Genomic DNA, 26,431 nt, shown 5'->3' on the forward strand with positions numbered 1-26,431 from the left:
CGATATTATTTGTTCATGCTAGATTTTTCAATCTTGAAGAGGGAGGAAAGGAGAGAGAAAGAGAGAGAGAGAGAGAGAGTGAGAGACGAGAGAAGTAAATGCGATTAGAGTTCTCATTGGAACAGTTTCTAATTCTGCGCGTGAGACACAAACAAAATACTGTAAATTATTATACTTAAATTAAATATTATTTGTTTCAAGTATTTCATGAGTTTATATCTGCAAATCTAGGTTTATCATAAGCGTTCGTTTTATTCCAAATATGTGTATTTTGAATCCTAGTAGATTATATTTAATTTTCTAATCAAGAATATTAAAGATATGGGTTACAGTATTATTAGATATTAAAAATTTTTATCGATTTATTGTTACGGTGTTTTAGTATCTGCGTAAAACTGAGCATAATTCTCTTATGTTGATTTTAAAGTTATTTAATTTTTTGTTTACTCTCTTGATTTTTATATAAAATCGCGATTTGTAAATTTGATGAGGCAGTAGCGTTACAAATTAAATCAATTTTTTTACATATATTAATTAAATTCTAATAAATATTCGTACAAAAATTTGGATCTATTTACTTATAAAAAATATTTACCTAAAATTGCAGCAAAAGAGTCATTTTTGTTGTATAAGCCAAATTTTTTATTTTTTTGCAGCTAATTTTAGGACTAAAATTTAGATATTTACGATAAAAAATTTTTTTAGGGTTGATTAGGATAAAAAAGAATAAATCTAACAAGTTTGCAGTTTTTAAATATTGATGACTTCTGGTGTTATAAAGCCTCTCTTTGAAAACGGGGACTTTCTAATAGGAATAAAATTTAAAACTATAATTTAAAACTATAATTTTTTTATAGTTTTTGAATCGCTGTTTACGGTTCTGGTTTAAAAATTTGTAAATTTTACATGTATTATAGCAAATTCAACATTGCAAATTTAATTTTCAAATAATGCAATTTATTTTCAAACTTATTTTATAACCAGTTTTTGAAGTCACTATATTCGAATATAACTTTAACATTATAAAATTCAATGATAGATTGTTTTATAACGGAATAAGTTTGACTTATTTTGTATATCCTTTAACATAAATAATGGTAAAAAAGTTATTCCATTTGCTATGTTGATTTGTAAATTAAACAAAATTGTTTCCAAATTTATCAGACACAAAAAAACTGCTATTTTATCATTTATACATTTTGTATAAATACTTTTGCAAATATTGTGTATAAAGACTTATAAATATTTTGCATATATGTTTTATTCCAGTATGTTATTAATAGTTTACTAACAGTTAACGCTAAGTATAACTTTACTAATGATCGAGTTTCAAAAAAGTAGAAGTTTGAGCCTAGCAGGACATATTTAAAAATCTTATTCACCATATTGGATTTCTTATTTTAAATTGTGCAGTTTTTAAGATCAGAAACGAACTTAGCGACCTTAAAAGTCTGTGTATAATAAATTTTATGCAAATTATTTATTTTTTAAAATTTTGGTTAGGCATATTGGTTTAGCCAACTTTTAGCAATTTGACATTTACATTAACAACTTCACATACACATAGTACACCATGAAAATCTTCTCTGTATCTTTTACTAAAATCGAACTAATAGTTTCCGAAATAAAACGTTTGGTCAAAATTTGGATTCTAGGCCATCTTCAAAGAATTAAGCTAAAACAAAGAATTAATTTATTTATTATTTTGACTTTTCTTGAACAAAATGTTATTATATTTAAAAGAGAATAAGTTTTTTTTTAAAGGAGGTAAAAAGGTTTGGAATAAACAAAAAATAAGTAAATTTTGACTCGTTAATATGATATACATAGAAATATAAAATTCTTTTATATTATACATTATTTATTATGCATTAATAATACAAAATTTTGTACAAAATTATAAAATATTGACATATGAAGTCGTTGCAGTGTAACTATCGCGCGACGTAAATCTAGTTTTGCAGGAACAATTAAAGAGCAAGCAAAGATATCGAGATGTCTTTTTTCTCTTTTGTACATCTAAGTCATGTTCTACGATGTTCTACTTACACAAATTATAATTTTTAAATAAATAGTTCTATCGACTTCTATCTTTACCTGTTTTAAAGAGGAAGGATACACGTACAAACTCTACACTTTAAAATGTTATGTAATAATAAAATATAATTATGTAAACTTTATGAAAAATCCAACTTTTAGATAATGAAGAATAATCGTATATTATGTTAAAAGTTTATTGAATTTGTTTCTAGTTACATACTTGAAGTCTTATTTAACATTGTAAAGGAAATACAGAAAGATTAAAATTTTAAAACTTTATTATGACAAATTTTAATAATAGTTTATAAGTGTAATCAAAGTATGTACAACCTACAATTTGTCTTTCAGACTTTTAGAATACTTTTATTGTTCTATATCTATATTTTAGGTTGAACAGTCATGTAAATATAAATATTTTTTTGTTTTTGGTTTGTAATTAGTAGATAACCTTAGATTAGACAAGAATTTTAATCTGTACTCATATTTTGAATATATGGCGATATTTGAGCATTTTATGACCGTCATCTTAAACCCACACTATTTTGAATATTAATTTTGATAGTTGATTTGCAATCAGCGCCCCAAAACTTATAAAATTGTTTTTATATAAAACGCATCTTTTTTGAAAAAGCTGAAGATACGAAAGGATTAATATAAGAGCATTAAATTTTTTGCAAAATTAACTACAATTAATTTTACAGTTATTTTTCTACATGTATAATAAAGAAGATGATATTAGACCCTCCCATTTATATTTTCCACAATAATTTTGGTAATAATCAATATTTTAAGTTGGAAATTTAACGATTACATATATCAACGTGTGTTCAGTCAATCCTAGTCCTAGGCTTAGGATTATATAATATTTATCACTTAGGATGTGATTTAATAATGTAACAACACTGCATAATAAATCGAAAAAGAAATAAGGGTGATAATGTAATTCTCCTCAAAAAATATAAAAAATTGGTTTTATTAAAAAACAGCGTCTTGTTATACAAATAGAAGAAAGGCACCGAATTTGGAACAGTTTCCTAAATTAGAACCCCCTTATTTCTCGGAAACTAAACATTGCACTGTACAAATATCGATAAAAACATGATCCGCTTCGTTAATTAAAGAAATAAAACCTATATTTCATACATTCGTGCCTTTTTCTATATAAAATCTGCTAAAAATGAATTTGTCAAACACGAGAGTTTTATTTGCACAATTTTCTTTTGCAAATTGCACTGTTTAAACAATAGTGAGTGTATTATCAATAACATTACCATTATTTCACATGTTTGTAGTTTTCTAAAACTGTTTTTTTTTATTTTTTTTTATTTTGTAGTGCAGTTGTAAACATAAAGTTGTCATATGTGCGTAAATTTGAATACTCCGTGAGATCAGAGGTCTAGTAATGATAACTGTTACCACGCCATGACCATAGTATAGCTAGGCCGTGATTGTAACTTTAATATATAACCTATTATAATAACTTAATGTATAATAACTTAAACGTTTCGAGACGAGATTTCACGAGAGACAATAGACTAATCAAAAAAAGCATGCTTCAAGTTCGGTGCCTTTCCTCTATATATTTATTTACAATAAAAAAAAATTATTACAAGTTTTATGCAAATAAAGGTTCCACGGAAAAACGGAGAGTTGTCAAAATTTTTCATTTTCCAGAAAATATAAATTTATATTTCAATCTATTGCTATTTATACAAAATTAAACACGGAGAAACAAATGCAATATTTTTGATAGCTCATTTAATTCTACATCTTTTGCAATAATTATTTTCAAACTGTGATTAACGTAACACTTCTAAATAAACTTCTAAAAAAACAAAATAAACTGAACAATTTTTTTTTTTGTAAAAAGAGGAATGTCAGCAAAACTGCTACAATTGTTTTTTTTTTCTTTTAAATTTTGTTTTTATTTTTTTTGCTTCTTTTGAGCCACAGCAGAAAATGCAGTATCATCGAATTCAGAAAATACTTTCATCTTTTTCCTTTATTTTAGAAAATAATTTTGGAAGCTGAGAAAATAAATTTTGCGCTTTTTTGCTACAAAAAACTTTTAAATCTTGTAGATCATTGAATTTTTGAATAGATATTGACAAAGGCGCTAAAAAAGGAAAATGTCTATTTTTGTTAATACATAATATCTGAATGACAAATTTTGATAATCTAAGCAATATATTAATATAAGTCATGTTTCTTACATATTTTGTATTTCATCAAAGGTAAATTGAATTTGCCTTATTATTTATGATAAGTTGGTGGTTTTATTACGGTTACAACTACTTCAGTCCAATGATGGTAGTACGTAATTCTTTGCTTTAACAAAAATGGAGATTCTATTTTAAAGAGTAAGTTTTTTTTGGTCGCATTGCATATGGACATTTAGTTTTATAGAATTTGTCAAGAAATTCAGTTTACTCGTAAGTCATATTTTTGTTGACATTTTGTTATATTCATGTGATAGTTCCCCTTCTTTCAATATTTTATATGACATTTTCTCTTATTGCATTGTAGATTTTTTTGTAAGGATGTGAAAAAAACGAAAAAAGGTGTATTTGGAATGTGATTTAACTAGTATAAGATAGCAAACTTAGAAGTATTCAACACCAGATTTAACTTAAAATTTTCAAAAATTGACCTTGTTTTTCCCGTGGACCCTTCAAATGTGTACACATACATGTAACCTCTTACATATGTAAACTTCTACATACAATACAAAAAATCTATAATACCTGTAAAGTAAAATGTAGTATAGTAATAGAACTGCAATCAGCTTATTTATTGCAAATGTTTACTTTGGTATGAGAACTTCGAAAAAGAGACTGTACTAATTGTAAGTATCAATATGTGTAAAAGTCTACATTAGCAAAATTTTATTCTTAAAATTTAATTTTAACTTATCATAAATATGTAGTCAAATAAAATGTTTAATAAAACACTCAAATAAACAAATATTTGTTTGATAATACGTTTATGTTTAAAAACAATAAATAAATATTATAAATATAAAAATAAGTATATGCTAATTAAATGCTAAAATGTACCTTGAAGCAGGGCCGTCACTAGGTATTCAAGTGCCCGCATGCGAGTTTGAATTTGACGCCCTATGTTTGTAGTTCAGACTGCGTTCCGTTTCAACGCATAATGCGCATAATGCATTGTTCATCCTTGTTTAACATTTGACAAACAACAAGGATGAACGATGCATTATGCGTATCATGCGAGAAACGGAACGCACCCTCAGATTACGTCTGAGAATATTGACAATACTAGAAAACAGTACGAGGAAATTTTGAAGTATTTTGAAAAAAATTATAAAATTATTATTTCAAAAATTTAATATTGAGTTGGCGCTTTCTAATGATGCCGCCTGTGTGCAATGCACGCTCATTTACGTGGCGTTTTTAACAGCACCTAAGGCTACTCTGCCTTAAAAAAGGTTTTAAAATGCTCAAAAATAAAAATGTTTTATAATAAAGTCTGGTATTGTGTATTGGCATATTAGCGCCATTGCATAACAGCAAGTTATTAATAAATAACTAGATTTCATAAATTACTAGAATTTGTACTACTGATGTACTACAATGTTATAAGTGGCTCATAAGAGCTATGATACCATCTTCTTTACCAATAAAAAAGCTATATTTCTTTGATTATTTGAATTTTTTCTCATTATTTTGTTAATTTTTATCGACTTTTTAAATTTTAACTTTTTTGTGGAATGTTTTTAAAACATAATATGGTTTGGTTCAGTTAAGTACGTCAACACAATCTTTGCAAAATTGTGATTTATATTACAAGTAAGGTTGTAACAGCTTTGTATGTTAATATTTTGTAACTTTAAAAAGTTTTTATTAAGTTTTTATTTAACATACATATAATATAAATAATTCATAAAATGATTTTAGTTTATTCCTAACGAGTCAAAATTTACCGAATTTTCATCATTTTAAACCTTTCTACCCCCCACTTTATATACATGATAGTGAGTTTGACTAAAATTTATAATGAGTAGAGGAGAAGGTGGTGTTTCTTTGACCAATTATATCTTTGACCATATTACCCTATGAAACTATTGAATATTTGTAAAAGTAAAAATATATCGTTTACAATTTGGCTACTAAAAGTGCTTTATAACGTACAGTTTTAATAATAAAAAAATTATGTTGCTATGAAAAATTATTTATTTATTGTTTGAGTGTATACGAACAATAAGTAAGTAGTTTTAATAGTTTTTCTAATCCCTTTACTGTGGAGATCAAAGTTATTAAAGTGAGTCAAAGATGTGAAAAGCATTTTATCGGATGCATTTTTATAAAATTTTGTATAACTATTTTTGACATCGTTGAACACGAATCTGAGGTTGAAATTCAAAAATTCAAAATGGTGAATTTAATGGTAACAAGAATATTAAAAAATTCAATAAATTGGCGGATTTCTATAGAACTCAGTAGGGACAAGTTTATTGAGTTACTCAATATACAAATTTGAATCGGAATCAGAAAACTAAAAATGTAAAAAGATTAAGAATGTTTAAATGTGAAAAAATAAGAATTAAGAAAATGAAAAAAAACTATAAATGTAAAAAATAAAAACATAAGGAGTGTAAAATCTTATCACAAACCTCTATGTGGTGCATTCTGTGAATAATTTTCAGAATATTTACCAGTTAAAAATGCAGGGTAAAAGTATTATTATTTCGATTATTCCGCTTTTTTAAATTGAACGGATATAAAAGCATCATAATAAAATTGTTGTGTGCCTATTACTAATAGTTAAATGCTTATTACTAATTTCAAATGGGTCTCTACAATGGACCATTAAGAATTTTCAAATTTTGACCGCAATCTATATTCAGCGATTTCTAAAACTCTCACGTGCCAAGTTTTCTGAAGATCTGCTATTTTATTTAACTGTTGTTGAATTTTTTGTCAGTACATATATAAACGTATTCCACAGTGAACAGGTTAATCTTATAAAATATTGTGTACATGTGTGTAGTACTAATTAAAAGTATAACATTTTTTATTTATTGTTAATTTTATAAATTATATAAGATGAGGGTGTTGAATTTTAAACAATTGTTTATAGGTAACTACTTAACAATACAGTTAATTTTATTTAAATTTAAGAAATATAAGATTAATAAGTAGTTATCTAGAAACAATTATAAGTTAAAATTCAACACTGTCAACACTTATACAATTTACAAAATTAACAACGATAAAGAATAAGCAAATATTATACTTTTGATCAATAGATATTTGAGTAATAGATATTGCCTTGAATAAGAAAAGAAGTAGAAAAGAAATAAACATAACATAAAGTTGAAGGCAAATAGAAGGTCAAGTTTGGGAAATATATTATAACAAAATTTAATTTTTCATCAAGATTAAATTTATAATATGGAAATGTTTTATTGTCTTTATGTAATTTTAAATTAATTTTTATAGATTATGTAAAATATGTAATATAAAATGTTATACAAAATGTAAAAATATAAATAAAATTAATTTAATATTAATTTCATTATATAAACATACATCTTTTATGTATACTAGTTAGAGGTATATATCATGGGTGTTGAAGTTTGATCAAAATTCTTTTTTAGTTAAACAAAATACGTAAAAATAATTTAAGCTACAAGAAATATATATCAATTTTAACACTTGAAAGAATATTTTAGAATTATTACCAAAATGAAACTCTTGCATAACAAAAAATGTCAAAATTGATCAGAAATACACATTTTATTATATATACTTAAAAGAGGAAAAATATTCATATTATAAATTGAGCAGTAATTTTTTTATGCAGTACAATTAATATTTTTTTATACGTGCGGTTTGGTTTAATCAAGGAATGTGCTTAAATTACCTAAAGTAACAAGTAATTTAGGAATGGAGAATTTGATTTCGCGACATGCGTGAAGAGAAGCTGCGTTATTGCGATCATTACGATGCATGTATTACGAATCGATATACGGATTGGCGTAGACAAGGTTCGAAGCGATTGTGGAGAAAGAGAGCACTGATATAGAACGAATTTGGTGAATTTCCATATAAATTTGCTAGGCACGAGCGGCACATACAACTCACATACATGGAACGAACGAACACATAGAGTACCACGCGTGCGAGAGATATATCTCGTCAGATGAACTTTTGCTTTCGGTATCCGTCAGATGTATAAAAAATTAACGTTTGCGAGCGTATCAAGTTTATAAATTAAAATAATAAAAAATATAAAGAATTATTTTTTTATATTTATGAAGTATTTTATTAATAATTTATTTTAAAAGAATTAAATATTTAACAATTAATAATAACAAAAAGATGATGACGTTATAAAATTGTATCTTGATGAATTTGTTTTTATAATGAATATATTTTATAATGAATATATTTTTATCTGTAATAGTTATTAATTTTATTATTTTTTTATTACTTGTTTGTCAAAATCATATATTAATATAATTTATTTTTTATTAATAATATGTGTGGTTATTTACAAAATTTGATAGATTTTATTATAAAAATATTGTTTTAATCTTTATTTATAATAATTACAAACACACACAATTAATTAAAATAAAATAAAATATCCTATAATAGACTTTCTTTTATAAAAATATAAAAATTTCATATAAAATCATATGATTACATAATATTATTAGTTATATATAAATTGATAAAAAATTAATATCAATTGTCCCTAGATTTTTGAAGTATTAACATGCACAAAATAAGAGATGTATGTTAAATTTTTGTTTATATTACTTATTTTTCATTTCTTTCATATGTTTATTACTAAATATTGCTTATATATATATTAAATTAAAAATAAAATATTATATTAAATTAAAAAAATATTAATAATTTAAGGGGGTTTATGCACATAACGAAGTACTGCCGATTTAGCTCTTACTTACAGGAATTATTATTTAAGTGTTAATATACATTCTCGTGAAATATGAGATAAGTATACCGTGCATATATGCTAAAAAAAATCTCTTAAAGTATCAAAATTTTAATACAATTTATATGGAAGTTGTTCAATTTTTCACCGGAAGTATATACTTTTCTTTTAGTAATTACTGAGCATATAAACCAAAAACTAGATTATAAAAATCTGAATTACAAACTTTCTAATTGCACAAACAATATATGTGATGCCAACAATTTATTATTAATATTTAATCTTAAAAATCAAAATATGTAAAATCGCAGATCTTGCGGATCATGTTGTGTGCGTGCGTGCGTGCGTGCATGCGTGCGTGTGTTTAATGTACCTGATCTGCAGATATTCTATACGACCTTTTTTTTCGAAAATCTTAAATCTCGTTCCTTGACTTGTTAATTTGTATTATTCTGCCACTATCTTGGCTGCGTTCCCTTTGACGCTTATAGCGCTTGTAAGCATCGTTTGTCCTTGTTTAATCATGATGAACAACAAGGATGAAATTGTGCTCACAGCGCTGTGAGCGTCAAATGAAACGCAGTCTTTGTTTGCTAAATTTATTATATAAAACTAATCTAAATCCTTTTCTTTAGGAATTGTCAAATCTAAATGACATTTACAGAACTCAAATCATATTAGTATCTAAAAAATACTTTAATTTAAAAGAAGCTTATTAAAAATTTATTTAATTTATATTAAAATAATTTTTTTTATTATTTATTTATATAATTTGTATATGAATAAAATAAATAATAATTTAGAAAATTCATGTCTATTGGCTAGAAAGTCGTGCATGAACTTTCTTGACCGATGTGGCGCATTTTTAATAACTTTTCTTTATATGACTCTGTAAAGAGAAAAAATATCATTCCCTATTATATTATCGTTGTTTTTTGTTTTAGCATTCGATGCTGTATTTCTTTCATCACTACGAGTTACCAGTGATTCTGCAGCAAGCGCAACTTCAGCAGCTTTTGTTTCGTAATCACGCTCAACCTCAGGCGCAACCAGCGACGCCCAGCACAGCGCCGACTACTCCGGGTCCGGGCTCATCATCGTCGCCGTCGTCAGCGGCACCTTCGTCTTCTCCTTCGTCTTCGTCCTCGTCGAATCTAAATCCTGAGTCGACGACACCTACGACGACGACAGGGCAGACACAGCAGAACTATATTACCGAGCTTTCTCAACTTGATTTGGAACCTAGTGGTATGGAAGAACAGCATGCGAATACTGTGGATACCGAGCAGACATCCGCCGCGGCGACGACGGCTGATCATCGAGACGATTCCGTTCGTGGTATGTCGTAGATTTGGATATTTTAGATAATTAAGAAATCACGGTGCTTTACACGATATATTTCGGATGAATTTTTCACACGTAAGAGCTTTGCATTTTATTGTTTCGACATAACAGTTGTGTTAGGGAATTTTGTCAATTATTTTTCGAATTAATCTATCGATTGTACATTTTTTAATTAGTTGTAATTTTTAAGTGCGATTAAGTTAAAAAGCTTTATTTCTATTAGGAGTTGTTTTTCCTTTTATACATTTTTTTATGAAATAATTCTTTAAGGGAAAATATTGAACAAGAGTAAAATTTTATTTCCCGGCGTTTTAAAGGAATTAAACATGCCATATTGGATATTGTATATTTAATTGAATTTCGATACTTTTTCTGACTCTATGTAGAGGTGCAAATTAAAATAGTATATTTAATTATATATATATATATATATATATATATATAATTAAATATACTATTTTAATTTGCACCTCTACATAGAGTCAGAAAAAGTATCGAAATTCAATTAAATATATATATATATCAACTTTTATATAATTGTAGGAAAAAACTTTCTCTATGCGACTTCTCGTGTTTCGGCTTTCCGCCAGCGAGCGTTTAATTTTATGAAGTATATTAGGATTTACATAGTATTGGAAACGACGTAGAAAAATGAAGAAAAACCTACATTTGAACGATAGGCCAGTAAAAAAGTGTAGCCAGAGAAATGCGTGCAAATAATTTTTGAGATATCGTATAACGCTATCGTAATGGTCAATAATTCCGTGATTACGCATTCCGCGTGCCGGTTCGCGAAACTCTCGCCCGCGTGTTTCATCAGTTTAGAGTTTTGAATGAGCACTTTGTAGATCCTGTGTCACTGACACTCGTCGCGTTTGGAACGCCTACACATAGTTTGGCACGCGATACTGCGCTATCGTATTTCAATTCGAACGATCCAACTAGCACTGATTATTTTTCTGGGCTTTTAATTTCACCTCTCGTTTCGTGTTCGCGGCTCGCAGGATAATCGATAATCGTTTTAACACACGCGCGCGCGAGCGTTACGTCGGAAACCAGTTTGTTTACAGCTGCAATTTGACTTACAGTTGTGCACCGCACCTACATTTATACCACGCTAATCGTTCGATTTTTCATTATCGGATTTATTTGTTATCTATTAAATTGTATGATCTTTAAAATATTATATTTTACACACACACACACACACACACACACACACAATAAGCATACAGGGTATTTATTACCAGAAGAATCTGCAATTTTTAGATTTTTTTGCTTTTGAAAATTGTTTATTTTTATATAATTTTATTACTATTCGGGAAAAGTTTCTGAACTTTGCTTGTAAATTTAAATTTTACCTTTTTTGAAATGCAATTATTTTTCTTGATAAAGCAAAATGTTAACAATTAATTAACAATAAAAATTGCATATTCGAAAAATATTGAAACTAATAACTTATAATGATATTTAATTCCTCAGTAGAGGAAAGTCACCAATACTAACATATTACTTTGTCGTTTGATATTATTCTTAAACAGAGAAATCAAAAATAAAATTTAAAAAACCCGAATACAAAAATACGCCTTCTACTGGATAATATAACCGTTTTCATAACGTTTCGCAATAATTAATATTTTTGTAAAATAATCAAAAAGGAGCGTTTGAAAAATTGAACTCTAAAACCAGATGTTTGGATAACTCAGATTGAGCTATTTTTTGCAAGCATGCTTTGTTTGTAGAAAAAATAAAAAGGTTTGTTTCACACTCTTTTAAGATTAAAAACTCTTTATTAAAAATCTTGCAGAACTCGCTGCTCGATGCGTCTCGCAGGACGCGCTTGCAAGGGCTAATTGCCCTTTAATGTGATTTGCAAGGGTCGCTAGTAAGGACTGCGCATTACTGCATGACATTCCTGTTTAAGACGAAACAGACGTGTTTTCAGGGAACAAAGAAATTAATCTAATTGCGTAGGCTTGTTATAGCACATATGTTGCGATGCTATCGTCAAAATAAAGGCTCGGATATTGTTTTTTTGTCTTGTGCTACACTGACGCAATGCTTACGTCGGACAACTCTAGAAATCGTGTCTGTCCCATACCGGGCTCCACATTTCTAATTATAAGTGTTAAATTATAGTATTAGTAATTATATAGTAATTATATAGTAATTAAAGATATACCAAATTTTCATTCAGTTAAAAGCTAAAATAACCGATTGTCACTAATAGTACAAAATATTACATTGCGATTTTTATCGCAAATTTGCATGTCTGTTAGCACAAATTACGAAATTAGATCAATCTGAAATTTTTTCCTACAATCGAGTAATAGTAATAGCAGAATTAAAATGTGGTCGCGCAGTGGAGAAGTATTATGAAGTTAATTAAAACTATGTATAGTTAATTATATTATAGCGATTTTATTTATCGATTAAAATTTACAGCTAAAAATTTTTAACGAACAAAACAAACTAAGTTTTAATTTAGTTTAAAATTTAACAATACCGTCGGCTTTGAAAGCCTTGACTTTCAAAAGCGTTTAATGGACAACACGTATAATTCGGATAAAGATCGTTGATAGATACCAGATTCAGTTTTTACATCTACTACTCTGATTAAGCATCTTCCGGATGCATCTTCCCGGATAAATTTCAACTATTTGCCCAATTCATAGGTACCAATTTATAAGCGGAGCATTCTGATCGCGTAATAAAACCATCGTCCCTTTCTTTATCTAAATTTGAATTTCTTTCCATTTAGCTGTTGCAATTGAGTCTCAATTGACCACCTTATCTAAAAGCCTTGCTTGAATTGTTTTAACAATTGGTAACAATTGAGACAATTTATCTTAACATTGGTAAAATTAGACTTAATTACTGAAACAAGCGGATGACCAATTAAAAAATGACCAAGTATTAGCGCGTTAAAATTAGCGGGATTAACAGACATTGGTGTCAAGAGTCTTGAATTTAATATTGCTTCTATCTGTGCAGTAATAGTTTCAAGTTTTTTTAAACTTAAGGAAGTTGAACTTACAATTTTTGTGAAATGCCTCTTGCCTTGACGGCAGCCTCTCACAAGTCCCCCATGTGAGGAGACTGTGGAGAAGTAAATTTCCATTTAATATTTTGTTCTATTAAGAAGTGAATTTGCACGTTGCTTACCTTAATTAGTTGACGTATTTCTTTCTATGCGTTATTCACGTCTACGAAATTCGTCTCACGATTGTGAAAAATGCTACTACATTTACTTCGTCTGACTATAAATCTGTTTAATATGTTCAAAAAGGTGGAAGTATTGAGTTCCAAAACGATTTCTAAATGTACAGCTTTAGTAACAAAGTACACGAAAACACAGTATGCCTTATCATCTTGTTGCGACTTATTCTGATAGCAGAGTCCCCCATAGTCAACTCTGCATTTCGCAAAAGGAGGTGAAGGAGTTACACGTGATACAGGCAAATTTTTCTTTAATTGAATAACTGGGGCAGCACAGAATCGATAGACAATGTACTTGTGTAATATCTTCCTGACAATACTCCTCCCAGAAGTGAGAGGTCAATACTGGGTGCGTATAATCACTAGAAGAACTTGAGCACCAGTGTGTAGATTTTTCAAGTGTTGCTCCATGATCAAGTGTATGAGATAGTGTTCTCTGGGTAGAATTATGGAATGCTTTTGTACGTAATTTAATGAAGCCGCTTGTAAATGCTCTTTGACACGTGGAAGACATTTGTGTCTAAAAATGACCGAAAAGAGAATATTTTACTTTTACGTGACACTTCCTTTTTCTGCGAGATTTGATGGATTTTCTTCGAATAAGCTTTTCTTTGGGCTACTGAAATAAAATTTTGTAGGCTTTGTTCGATTTCTTCTATTTGTAAGGGTCTAGAGATTTTATCTTCATCTTTTCTGTTTTTTAATCTTTCGTTGGGTGCAAAACAGAAGCAATAGGCCATTACTCTTTTGAGTTTTCTTAAAGAGGAAAATTTATTGATGATATGTAGAGCTTCCTTTGTAGAAATCGGAGGCATTATGACTCGCTATTTTATTTCGGGTAGATTCGAACAATTGATGACGATTGTTTAGGATTTTATGGAAGTTTTTTTGTAAAAGTTGAAGTCTGTTCGCGATTTTGCAGTTGTAAATTTGCTGGTAAGGACGAAAAATCATACCTGGTACAGCGCCGCGGTCAGTTTGTGCAACCGTGTTCCCCCTCGAGTTGCTCAACGGCAGATAAAGGCCCCGAGAGAGGGGGTGTTGGCTTTTCTATGTTCTCTGTCTATATCTATCACCGGTCATATCTTGATTTGGCGCGACTCGTCTAACGCTGCTGCGATTCCCCGAGACTATCTCTCGAGGAGATTATATATCTCACCGAGCGTAAAAAACAGCTTGTTGCTGGAACGTCCTGACGAGAATCCCTCGAAGGTCGGCGATCGGGCGAGAAATGGAGGCTTCGAGACCTTTGCCTTCGCCACCTTTCTTTATGTTCATGTAGCGATGCCGGGGAGCTCACCCACAATCTTTCGCGAAATCCTTGGGAATCTCGCGAAGAATCTCGACGTAAGTGTCTTTCGTCCTTCGAGCGTCTCGAGAAATGGCTCTGCTTTCTACTTTTATGCTTTGGTTCACTAAAAGACTGAAAAAGAAAATGGAAAAATACGCGCACAAGAACTGTTGTCTGAACGAGCGAACAAAACACAATAAGGTGCGCGTAGCCGTGCACGCAAGGAGTGCGCGCGCAGCGCTAGGGCCCCAGCGCGTGGCGGCTAGTCGTGCTACGTTTTGCTTTGGCGGGGATTTGAAACTGTTATTGGAATGACGTGGGGGAGCACGATTACATAGTTATTTCCATCTCGGACGAGATAATACCCAGTAAACATTTTGACATCCAATGTATATACATTGCATATACAAAGTAGTAAACATATACACGCAGAAAATTTTTAGAGCGCACTAATCTTAAAAGGAACGTTCTACATCATAAGGCCATACCAAGAGTGTTTGGAAGTTAATATTATGTGAATTCTTGTAACATAATCTTAAAAATAACTTTAATTATACTGCGTTCGGCAATGCAAATCCGAGGTGTCGGATATGCTTTTTATCTTGAAAATCATTCGGCAATTCACATCTCAGTTCTCAGATTGATTGAGAATCGAGGGGTTCAAGCTCACTCTGCTAGCTAAGATCAGCAATGCCGAACGCAGCAAATATTGGATGAGACTTTTCTTACTTCGTACTTATCGGTGGTATCGCTGGTATAATTCATTGTGCAATGTGCTTGTGCTTCACACTTCACATACACTATATAGACTAGGAGATTGACGAACGTGCACAGTCCGTGTGTCCGCGGTTACTATCGTGGTTAATATCGCATTTCTATGAAAAACATAGACTATTACCAGATACGCAACAAATATTTCTATACAGTTCACAATAGGTACCACCCTAGATTATATTTTTTTCTTGTATTGTCTTAAGAAACAACGCACAATTCAAGCTACAACTTCGAATGTACACATATTAGTATGGGACTTTTTTATGTTTCTCATATTTCCTTGTTAGTATGGTAAATTTATTTACCTTTAGGTTACAAAATATATCTGATCAAACTATTACTTTTCCATTGTCATATATTAATTTCCGGTTGAATACGCGTATATCCTACCGGTACGATGCAATTCTAGTAAATTTTATTATGAGCATTCTACATTATTCGAAAAAAATTTTCTGCGTGTATCATTTTGACGTTAAATGACATGCATTTGCTACCTGAGATATAGTACTTATTATATAATATTAATATATTCACAAGCAATCTGTTCTAAAACTTGTCTGATTTCGATATTGAAGCGGGAAAAAGTAACATCTTTTTTTATTAATAATACCTATAACTATAAATAATTATAAATAAACTTTGAAAATTTCTTACAAAATTGCATTTGAAGGAAAATATAATTATGAATATGTTACCTAAGATTTTTATTTTTATTTTTATAAAACTCAAAAATCTGAACAAAATACATGTTTAATTCTTTTTATTAAAAAATGTATGAGGCAAGTTTTAGAACGAAACATTTTAATTATAAGTATTTATAAAAATTTATTATTATGTATATAAAGTTGCTAAAAATAGAACGAAAAATATAGGTTTTTTTTTTTACAATGTTTTTTATATTAATAAAAATTTATTAACACTACTATAATTTTATTAAAAACATTGAAAAAATGTGTAATTTATATTTAAGATACTGTTAAGCTTTGAAAATATAATTAAATTTAATTACAGATTAAAATACAATTCTTAAATACATAAAATTAAATTAACTTGTTTTTTCAATTTTGTAAATAATTTTTAACTGTAATTATAAGTGTAACAGTGGGAAAGAAACCTATTGATCTTTAAATGGTAAAACTATTAATTTTCTATTAATGTCATCAATTGACCACATTTCAAGTAAATTATTATTTTTTTTTATGTACTGTATATCAAAGAAAGTTGAATTACATGGCTTGGTATAAAAATCATTTTGTAAACTGTAGCTATAACCTAAGAAAACTGCAGAATTTTCATGGAAAACAAAATTTTTTATTTCAATAATTGTTTTATTTTTCAACTCTACAAATCGATCAGCAATTCTATTGATATTTAAACAGTATTCGGTAGTTTTAAGTATTTTTGTACTGAGGAGGATTACAAGTATTTATTAAAGGGCCATTAGAATGTTCTATTAACAATTCTGTAGACAAATTATTATGAGTATTGTTAATAGATCTTAAAATATTATTCTCTTCAACAATTCGACGAACAACTTGTTGCAATGGTTGAGAACTTTTACGAATCATTTTTTTTTGCTTTTGCATAAAATTTTCAAATGAAAAAGCACTAAAGTTATGTAGCGAGCCAAATAATCTTACACAATTGCTTAAGTGCAAAAAACCATGTATATTATGCGAAATGAATTCTGGACCATAGATTCGAATAGAATTCGTAATAAAATGCTTCATGAACTCGTGAGCATAAGAAATAAAATGTTCATACTTTGAATAATAATTACTAATTAAGATAGTGCTCGTCAAGCTGATTGTAATGACATTATTGTAAACTTTAAGAGGTATTTGCCTTAAAACTATTGGGCCTGTATATAATAAGAAAAGTCTAAATTCAGTTGCTTTATATCGCTTGAATTCTACAATAGATCGAGTCTTTCTTGAAAATTCACAAGTAATATATTTTCTTAGTTTAAAAAGTAAGTTAGTAATATCATTAACATTCTTTGCACGTAATTTGTGAGGAGGTTTACCAAATATCTACCCATAACGTCTGTTGGGAAGTGAAGTTTTAAATTAAGCGCGCGAGTTTCTAGCCCATCTATCTAGTGTTGATGCAGCGCTGCGATTGAGCTTGGTAACAAGTATGGTTGCCGGGCATCGCGGTCTAGAGACATAGCGCTCTCTCGTTGCAGTCTTAGTTTTTTTTAGTTTTTAAGTTTATATAGCCGTTACACACACGATCTTCTCGAGTCGAGTTGAGTTTGTTAACAAGGAGGACATATTGTAATTTTATTAAATAAAGAGTTGATATTGAAAGGCTAGCGCGATTTATTTAAGGCCCGACCGAACATTTTGGTCCTTCGAGCCGGATTAGTGCAAGCGAGGCATCTACAGTTGAAAGAATACAGTCCACACGCACACACGAGATCTACGAAGGCAGGCTAGAATTATCATACTGCAAGCATGGATATCTTACGAAGGCAACGTGGAACGATCAAAGCCAAATTAACAAGGTTGGAAAAGAAGGTTGAAGGTGAGCAGGAGACGCAAGTTTCTCGAGAACAAGTCGAGGTTTATACATCGAGGTTAGAGGAGATATGCAGCGAGTTCGACGATGTACAACGACGAATGACCGCTATACAAGTTAATGAAACAAACGATGAAGCAGACGAAAGTCAAGAAGCGGACTTTGAGGATCGCTACCTAAAATTAAAGATTCAGTTGAAAACAAAGGTAAAGGAAGTGCCCATACCACATAATGAGGCACGTATGTTTCAGGCCGAAGATCCGTTGATGCTCGTGTTACAACAAGCTGAAATCATGCAGAAGCTGGGAAACAATAGTGCGGACGACGCACAGGCATCAATGGCAAACAATGATGCTATTACACGCCTAGTTACACAGCAGACGGAACTGCTACGTCGATTCACAGATACTGCAAACATTGGAGGTAACGAGTCAAAGGTTAGGTTACCTATTGTCAAGCTACCTACATTCAATGGGCAAGTTGAAGAATGGAAACGTTTTTCGGAGACATTCTGATTATTGATACACAACAACGATAGCATTCCAAGAGTCCAGAAATTCCAGTACTTGGTCACGTCGCTCGCAGGGGACGCGGCGAAGATCATTGAGTTGACGAAAACTACACGGTGGCATGGAACTTACTAACTGAACGCTACGATGATCCAAGGGCTATAAAGAAGAACCATATTCAGGGTCTGTTTGCAATGCCACGTGTAGAAAAGGAATCATCGACCGCCATACGCGAATTGATCGACTATACGTTGAAACACTTAAGAATCTTAAAATCGATGGGCTTGCCAACGGATTCTTGGCATGAGCTTATCATTCACATGGTCGAAGAAAAATTGGATACTGCTACACTACGCGCATGGGAGCAGAATAGTAATCCAGTCATAGGAACCTTGGACAATATGATTGACTTCTTGCAAGAGAGATGTAAAGTATTAGAATGCATCGAGGCGAGATCAAAACAAAGGGACGCTACCAAGGGCAATGAATCCACAAGGATGCGCATCAAGGAAAAACGACGGCGGGTGACAAGTCATCCACGCTCGTGGCAGCAATAAACACTGACAAGTGCTACCTATGCCAAGGTGAGCACTTCTTTTATCACTGTGACAAGTTCCTTGCAATGGCCATAGACGAACGACTGAAGGAGGTGCAGCGCATGAAGCTGTGCGTCAATTGTCTTCGGAGAGATCATTTTGTCAAGGCGTGCCGAATGGGAAGCTGCCGAGACTGCTCGGGGCGATACAACACCTTACTGCATCGTCCAAAATTTAACAAGGAAGATTGTGTTGAAGACGCGGCTTTGGAAATCAAGGATAATTCTAGCAGCAATGTGGCCATTCATCACACAACGAAAGGCAACATGTTTTCATGGCCACGGCAATAGTTGACGCGATTCGTCCTAACGGATCTAGCGTCACGATTCGTATCCTTTTAGACAGCGAGCGAGGCTAATTTCATCATGCAAGCGACGTGTAATAAGTTAGGCGTCAAACGAGATCAAATCGCCGAGATTATTACGGGTTTAAACGCAATAGAAAATTCTGTACATCAATGTTGCGATGTAGTTGTTCGATCGGGATCTTCAGACTATCGTATAAACTTTGTCTTGTGATACCATTTATACCATCACTTTATAGTGAAACAGATAAACACGCAGACGTAGACTTTAATTTTTGCTCTGTTTCGAACCTTTCTTTCTTTGATGTAAAATGGGCCGCAAAAGTCTATTCCCGTTTTCGTAAAAGGAACCGCTTCGCGGATACGAGATTGCGGGAGGTCGGCCATCTTATATTCGCTGGGAATTGTGGAAAAACGAAAGCATCAATGGCAAGTGCGTTTGTCGAATGAGGTGCAATATCATTTGTATGCCCGCGTGATAATGCTTTGCGTGTGTCTCTCTAATAATGTTATCTGTAACTGGATGATGGTTCGGGAGTAATATTGAATGCCTTTGGTCGAATGATGCGTCAGATAAATTAATACGTCCGCCTACCCGAATTAGGCCGTTTGCGTCTATGAATGGATTTAATCGATCGATTTTATGCCTGCGGGACTCGGGTGCCTTATTCTTCACACGTTTGAACTCGTCCGGAAGGCCAATCGTTTGTAAAAGCTTTAATACGCGCGTTTCGGCCGCATCGATTTCCTCTACGCATAACGGGCCTGAATATTTCTGTGAGTGCAAAAAAAGACAACAGTATGCCACGATTCTTAATAACTTCGCATATGACGAATACGCCCTTAAAATAGTCTCGTCATAAACTATTGTAGCTAGACACGAGTTTTGTTTGACCTCCGGAATTTCGATTGGCTGCATCGTTATGCAAGGCCACTTGTGCTTGTGATCGACCAGCCACGACGGGCCCGTCAGCCAGGTTTTGTTTCGCATGAAATTATGAGGCAACTGTCCCCTAGATAAGGCGTCGGCCGGATTATTTTCGGATTTAATATGACGCCAAACGCCTGCGTCAGTAAGGATCTGTATCTCGGCCACACGATTCGCGACGAATGTTTTAAGCATGTTAGATGGAGTTTTTATCCAGTGCAAAACTATAGTGGAATCGCACCAGAGCGCGATTTTATTCGGGGCCTTTGAGAAGGCTCGAGGAATCTCTCGTACTAATTGAGCGAGCAATAGTGTGCCGCACAGCTCGAGATGCGGTATCGTTGTCGTTTTCAAGGGAGCGACCCGCGATTTGGCGCATAATAGTCGGACGGCGGCTTGGCCTTGACGGTTCTCAGATCGTATGTAAATAGCGGCTCCGTAACCGACATTACTTGCGTCAAAATTTGTGAATCTGATATCCGCGATTTTCATCTATGACTACATTACGATCGACGGCGAATTGATTAATTACGTCGAATTGCCGCGCGAACTCTTGCCATTCAGTATGCATGCTCTGCAGAACGGATTTGTCCCAATCCAACCCTGACCGCCATATGTCTTGCATTATCTTTTTAGTATAAAGAATTATTGGGCCAAGCAAACCGAGCGGATCGAATATCTTGGCAATTTCCGACAGTAATTTTTGTTTTGTTAATTTCTCCGCGACTTCGATGGGTTTAGCGCAATAGCAAATCTTATCTCCGCGCGTACTCCACGATATGCCCAACGTTTTTAATGCGGAATCTATCTTGAAAGTGAAATTCGCATGTTGTGCTCCTGTATCTAAATCGTTAATTATTCGCGCATCATTCGAGGCCCATTGTCTGATTGAAAAGCCGCCAGCCGCGAGTAGGGCGATGGTTTGGTCGCGTATGCTACGACATTCATCAATGGAACTAGCTCCGGTTAGCAGTCGTCGACGTATAAGTGATTTTTTCGGCGGATTTCGGCCGCCTTAGGGAAAGATGCGCGTTCGTCCTCCGCGAGTTTTTGAACCGTACGTATGGTGAGAAATGGCGACGAAGATACTCCGAATGTCAATGTATTGAGCTGAAAGGTTTCGATTTCCTTTCCTCTACGCCAGAGCACTTGCTGATACCGACGTTCGTCTTCATGTACTAACACTTGACGATACATTTTTTCTATATCTGCGGTGATCACGTATTTATACAAGCGAAATCTGATTAAGTGGGTGAATAATTTATCCTGTATGGTGGGACCGACCATTAACGTATCGTTCAAAGAAAGACCGCTACTCGTGGCGGCTGAGGCATCGAACACGATTCTAACCTTAGTTGTATGACTAGAACCTTTTATAACTGGGTGATGCGGCATGTAGTATCCGTCATCGTCTGTATTTGTTACTGGCGACATATGTCCTAATTCTAAATATTCCTTGAATATGCGAGTGTATTTGGTCTTTAGCGCCGCGTCCACGTTAAGTCGGCGTTCCAAAGCTATTAAACGTTTACTCGCACCGGCCCGCGAATTTCCTAAAATTTGATCGATCTTTCGAAATGGCAAACAGACTGTATAGCGTCTCGATACATCTCGTGTGACGGAATCTACGAAGCGTGCCTCGCACTCCGCTTCCTCCTTTGATCTTGGCTTATCGTCATTACTACCTTCGATGACCCAAACCGCGTTAATAATTCTTCTAAATTAACCAAGTGACAGCTCGAAAATTTCGAAGGTTTATGAGTGGTCGTGCTTCCGATGACTATCCAGCCTAAATGCGTCTTTTGTAAACATAAATCGTTGTCAGCGCGCGATAGATTAATTTTTCCAACGGAGAACATTGTGACCGTCGCGTCCGATCAATAAATCTATTGGACGCAGTAAGTGAAATTCTGGATCGGCCAAACGAATATTCGACGGTATGTTAATCGTCTCACGAGGGAATACTTCAGACGGTATCAAATTGGCAATGTTCGGTATGATGAGGCATGTCAGGTTCTTATGGAACCCGTCGTGTATGGACCGTATCGTGATCGAGACTATTCCTTTCGATTTTGTATTCAATGAGTCTATTAACCTGACCGATGAAGAATGCGAAGTTACTGGCAAGCGTAGCCGCCGGACGAAACGTTCCGAGATAAAATTAGCCATAGCGCACGTGTCTAAGAGAGCACGGCTTTTAACGAGATTACACCTGTCGTCCTTTATGAATACTGAGGCGCTTGCTATTAATTGTGGGGGCGTCGCGGTCGGTAATGGAGGCGGATTAATCTCGCTGTCGCCTGAATTTTGGCGTCATTCGTTTTTCGCGACGTTTGCGGTCGAGGTCTCGGAGCTAATTGCGTTCGGGTATTTCTCTAAATGCAGCAACGTGTTGTGACGCTTTTGGCAAGTTGAACAGTCCGAGAATCTGCACGGCTTGCTTCGATGCGAACATAGACAATTGTAGCACAGCTGGGCGCCTTTGACTAATTCAATACGCTTAGGCACCGCCATTTGCTTGAACGCGTCGCACGCGTAGAGGGGATGCGCCTTTGTCACGAAGGCTCGGTTACCTGAAGTTCTTTGTTTTTTTCTCGTTGAAGGGTTTGAATCGTCTTTCTCGTTTTCGAGTAATTTCGCTCTTTCCCGTTTTGACGCGCACACTGCCGTTTTGTACAAAAATTTATACATCGATGATGGGGAACTCCTTTCCAGCGTCGCCTCCTACTTCTCACTTGTACGCTTGGGTAATTTTCCTTCGAGCACGTGGACTAACACTTTGGACGCGATGTGAACGCCTAATGCCTCTAACGAGGCGACATGCTGTTGCATCTTGTCCGCGAGTTTTGTTAGGCCGGTGGTATCTTCGCGCTCTAATCGAGGCGAGCTTATCAATAATGAAAGATATCGCGACACGAAAATTTGCTTTACCTCGTACGCTCGCTCTAACGTTTTCCATCCTTTCGAATAATTTATTCCGTCTATCTCGAAAATCTTTACTTTGTTGGCCGCTTCCCTGATTAGGGCCGCCTTTAAATACTGTAATTTATCGATATCGGACAGGTCGGTCTGCGAGTCTATCATATTTTTAAAGGCGTTTTTGAAAGAGAGCCAACCCTCGAAACGACCATCAAATGTCGGCAATGGAGCTTCAGGCAGCTTGGTCTTACGTTTCCTTGACGGCGAGATCGGTCTCGCGTCGTCGTGGTTCGACGTGCTATCCGACGCGCTAGTGGTGGATGCCAATGCATTGTCTGCATTTAAGATATCCTCAATCCGAGTTGCTAACGCGTAAAACTTATCTTGTATAGTCGTAAATTTGTCCGCGTGCCCTCCATTAGCATCGGCTAATATGAGTTCGTCGTTAGATTCTTCAAAGAACGTGGAACAACGTGGTTAATCGCGCGAAGCGTAACTTTAATGCGGTATTTTCTAATCTACTTTGATCTAGAAGGTTCGTAAGATTGGTTATTTGCGATTTTAAAGTGGTTCGCTTCTGTACGAGGAGCCTCACCTTATCCGCCATAATTGATTGCAATTAATAATTGTACGGATCGAATGACTTACTTCTTTGCTGACTTGTTTGTATATTTGATATGTGCGCTCGTCTTGGACGTCTTGCTGTTCCTCTGCCTCTGGACGGCCGCTTCCGAATGCGTGAATGATGTTGGCAAGACCTCTTAATTCACAATCCACGTGTTCGTACGTGTGAGGTGCGGATTCCACACCTCACAGGAGGTACCAAATGTTTTATCGGGGCGATGAAGTTACTCTTCACTCTGTGGTTTCGCGTCATAAAATTAAGGCTTGAACGAATTTACCTAAGTGATGTTCAATCATGATTGTATGAGCCGCCTCTTCCGAAGAGATCAAAGATGTAGTATCCCCACTTTACATGGTGTCGCCACAACGTTCAAAGCTAGGGAAAAAAAACAAATTTCCCTGCGACGCGGTCGACGCGTCCTGCGTATTTCTATCTATGTTCATTCTTCAAAGCTCTGCCGTAATTTTTAATTTGAGTATCTCCTTCGAGATAAATGGGAGAGAGGACTGATCTTTTCGGAAGAGGCGGCTTATACAATCATGATTGAACATCACTTAGGTAAGTTCGTTCAATCCTTAATTGTATTTCGCGCCTCTTCCTCGAGATCAAAGATGTAGTGGTTAGAGAGAGCTACTTACGGCAGAAATATTCTGATAGAACAGGCTTTATTGTACATAATGCCGTACAGTATGGGAGAGGAATTTTATAATAATGATTTGTTTTTTAATCACAATCCTTATGGTAAAGTTATAACCTGTATTAATATTTCTAATTTTCAGTGACAACTTCTGTTACAACCTTGTTTCTAAAACCGCTTCTGCAAATTGTGTGCTTTCCGCAATAATGCAACAATTATAAAAACGCGCGAAAGTTTCGAAATCTCTTGACCTGCCAGCGGTTTTCCGTATTTGATTTATATTTACTCCGTGACGTTTTGCTGCAGACGTCGATGCATGATGGGTGCTGTATGCCGAGAAAATATTAGTGTCTATCCCGTTTTTGCACATGATCTTTTTTATCCATCTACTAATTGTTTGTGTGCCTACCCCTACAGCATGAAATATTGCTGCAACGTTGCAGAAATATTATTTTGCAAGATTGGAATATTGCAGAAAATATTGCTGCAATATTGCAGCAATATTCCTATGTCCGCTCCAAAACAATATTGTGCAATATGTCTGCAATATTTCTGCAATATTCCCCGTAAGATTTCTGTAATATTTCAGCAATATTGCTGCAATATTTCTTGTAAGATTGCTGTAATATTTCTGAAACGTTAATGCGCAATATGAAGGAAATGTTGCAGGTGGTTAAATTAATCAAATAATATGTAAGATGTGTATTATACGAAAAACGGAAAATGAATTTATTGTCATACCGTTACGGCACAATAATTTAAAAAATTATTAATTAAAAAAGTAATTAATTAAATTAACATACACCAACGGATATCGAATATCGTTCCATTCTAGATTTAAGTAAGCATTAAAATGAAGCAAGTCCAGAAAATGCCCATCCTGATCAATTTATACGCTAGAATTACACATGCATGTATGGTTCACACATGTTTAATTAATGTATTATATATATAAGTCAGAGTGAACATTTTCTGGACTTGCTTCACTCAATCTAGTATGGGACGCAACGCTGTCGTGATTACAGAATTTGTTGCACATCTATGTATCTTTTAGCTCTAATCTTACATAAAAATTTAAAATAAAAATATCCTGCTCTATTTTTTTATTTGTCCCTTAAAACTATGTAAAATATTACTTATTGTTAGTTCTAGATTAAGAAATACGGATTATACGGAAATAAATTTTGCACGGTTGCAATATAATATTGCCACAATATTGTGCAATATCTGTTAGGAAATATTACATTTGTAATATTGCTACAATATTGCACAACATCTGCTAAGAAATATTACATTTGTAATATTGCTGCAATATTGTGCAACATTTGCTAGGGAATATTATATTTGTAATATTGCTACAATATTTCTGCAATATTGATTATATTATGCACTATTGCAATATTTCTGCAACGTTGCAGCAATATTTCATGCTGTAGGGGTACCGCTTTATGTGGTTTCTTGAATGATATAAATAAGTTTTTTATCAATCCGCGTATATCTTTGGTTTTTTCTAAATATATAACCAATGTTGTAGCTGCGCAGATAGCTTTGTCTTGCATAAAGAATGGTAACCTCAGCACTGGTTGTGTTTTATTTGGGCCGGATGTTTTTATTCTGTCTGGAATTTTTATTTCTAATGTATTTTTGTTTGCTCGGTAAATATTTCTTATATCAATTACCGCTAAAGTTTGCATGCGATGTCCTGTGACTAGGGCCAATAATGTCACTAATTTTAATGTTAAGGATTCCAAGCTTAATTCTTCGTTTGGATATTTTAATACAATTTGCGGAT

The 26,431-nt window shown here is 33.2% G+C and overlaps 1 protein-coding gene across 4 annotated transcripts in view; it reads left to right on the forward strand.

Annotated features, from left to right (window-relative positions):
- The window catches only part of LOC105831572 (membralin), a 361,211-nt gene that overhangs the window by 325,660 nt on the left and 9,120 nt on the right, over positions 1 to 26,431 (forward strand). For all 4 annotated transcript variants that reach the window (XM_036288173.1, XM_036288174.1, XM_036288172.1 and 1 more), the window contains one exon: positions 9,915 to 10,308. In XM_036288173.1, coding sequence (XP_036144066.1) covers positions 9,915 to 10,308 — 394 coding nt within the window. The remainder of the gene's footprint in view (positions 1 to 9,914; positions 10,309 to 26,431) is intronic.

This window comes from Monomorium pharaonis, chromosome 6 (genome assembly GCF_013373865.1).
Source record: "Monomorium pharaonis isolate MP-MQ-018 chromosome 6, ASM1337386v2, whole genome shotgun sequence".
Taxonomy (NCBI): domain Eukaryota; kingdom Metazoa; phylum Arthropoda; class Insecta; order Hymenoptera; family Formicidae; genus Monomorium; species Monomorium pharaonis.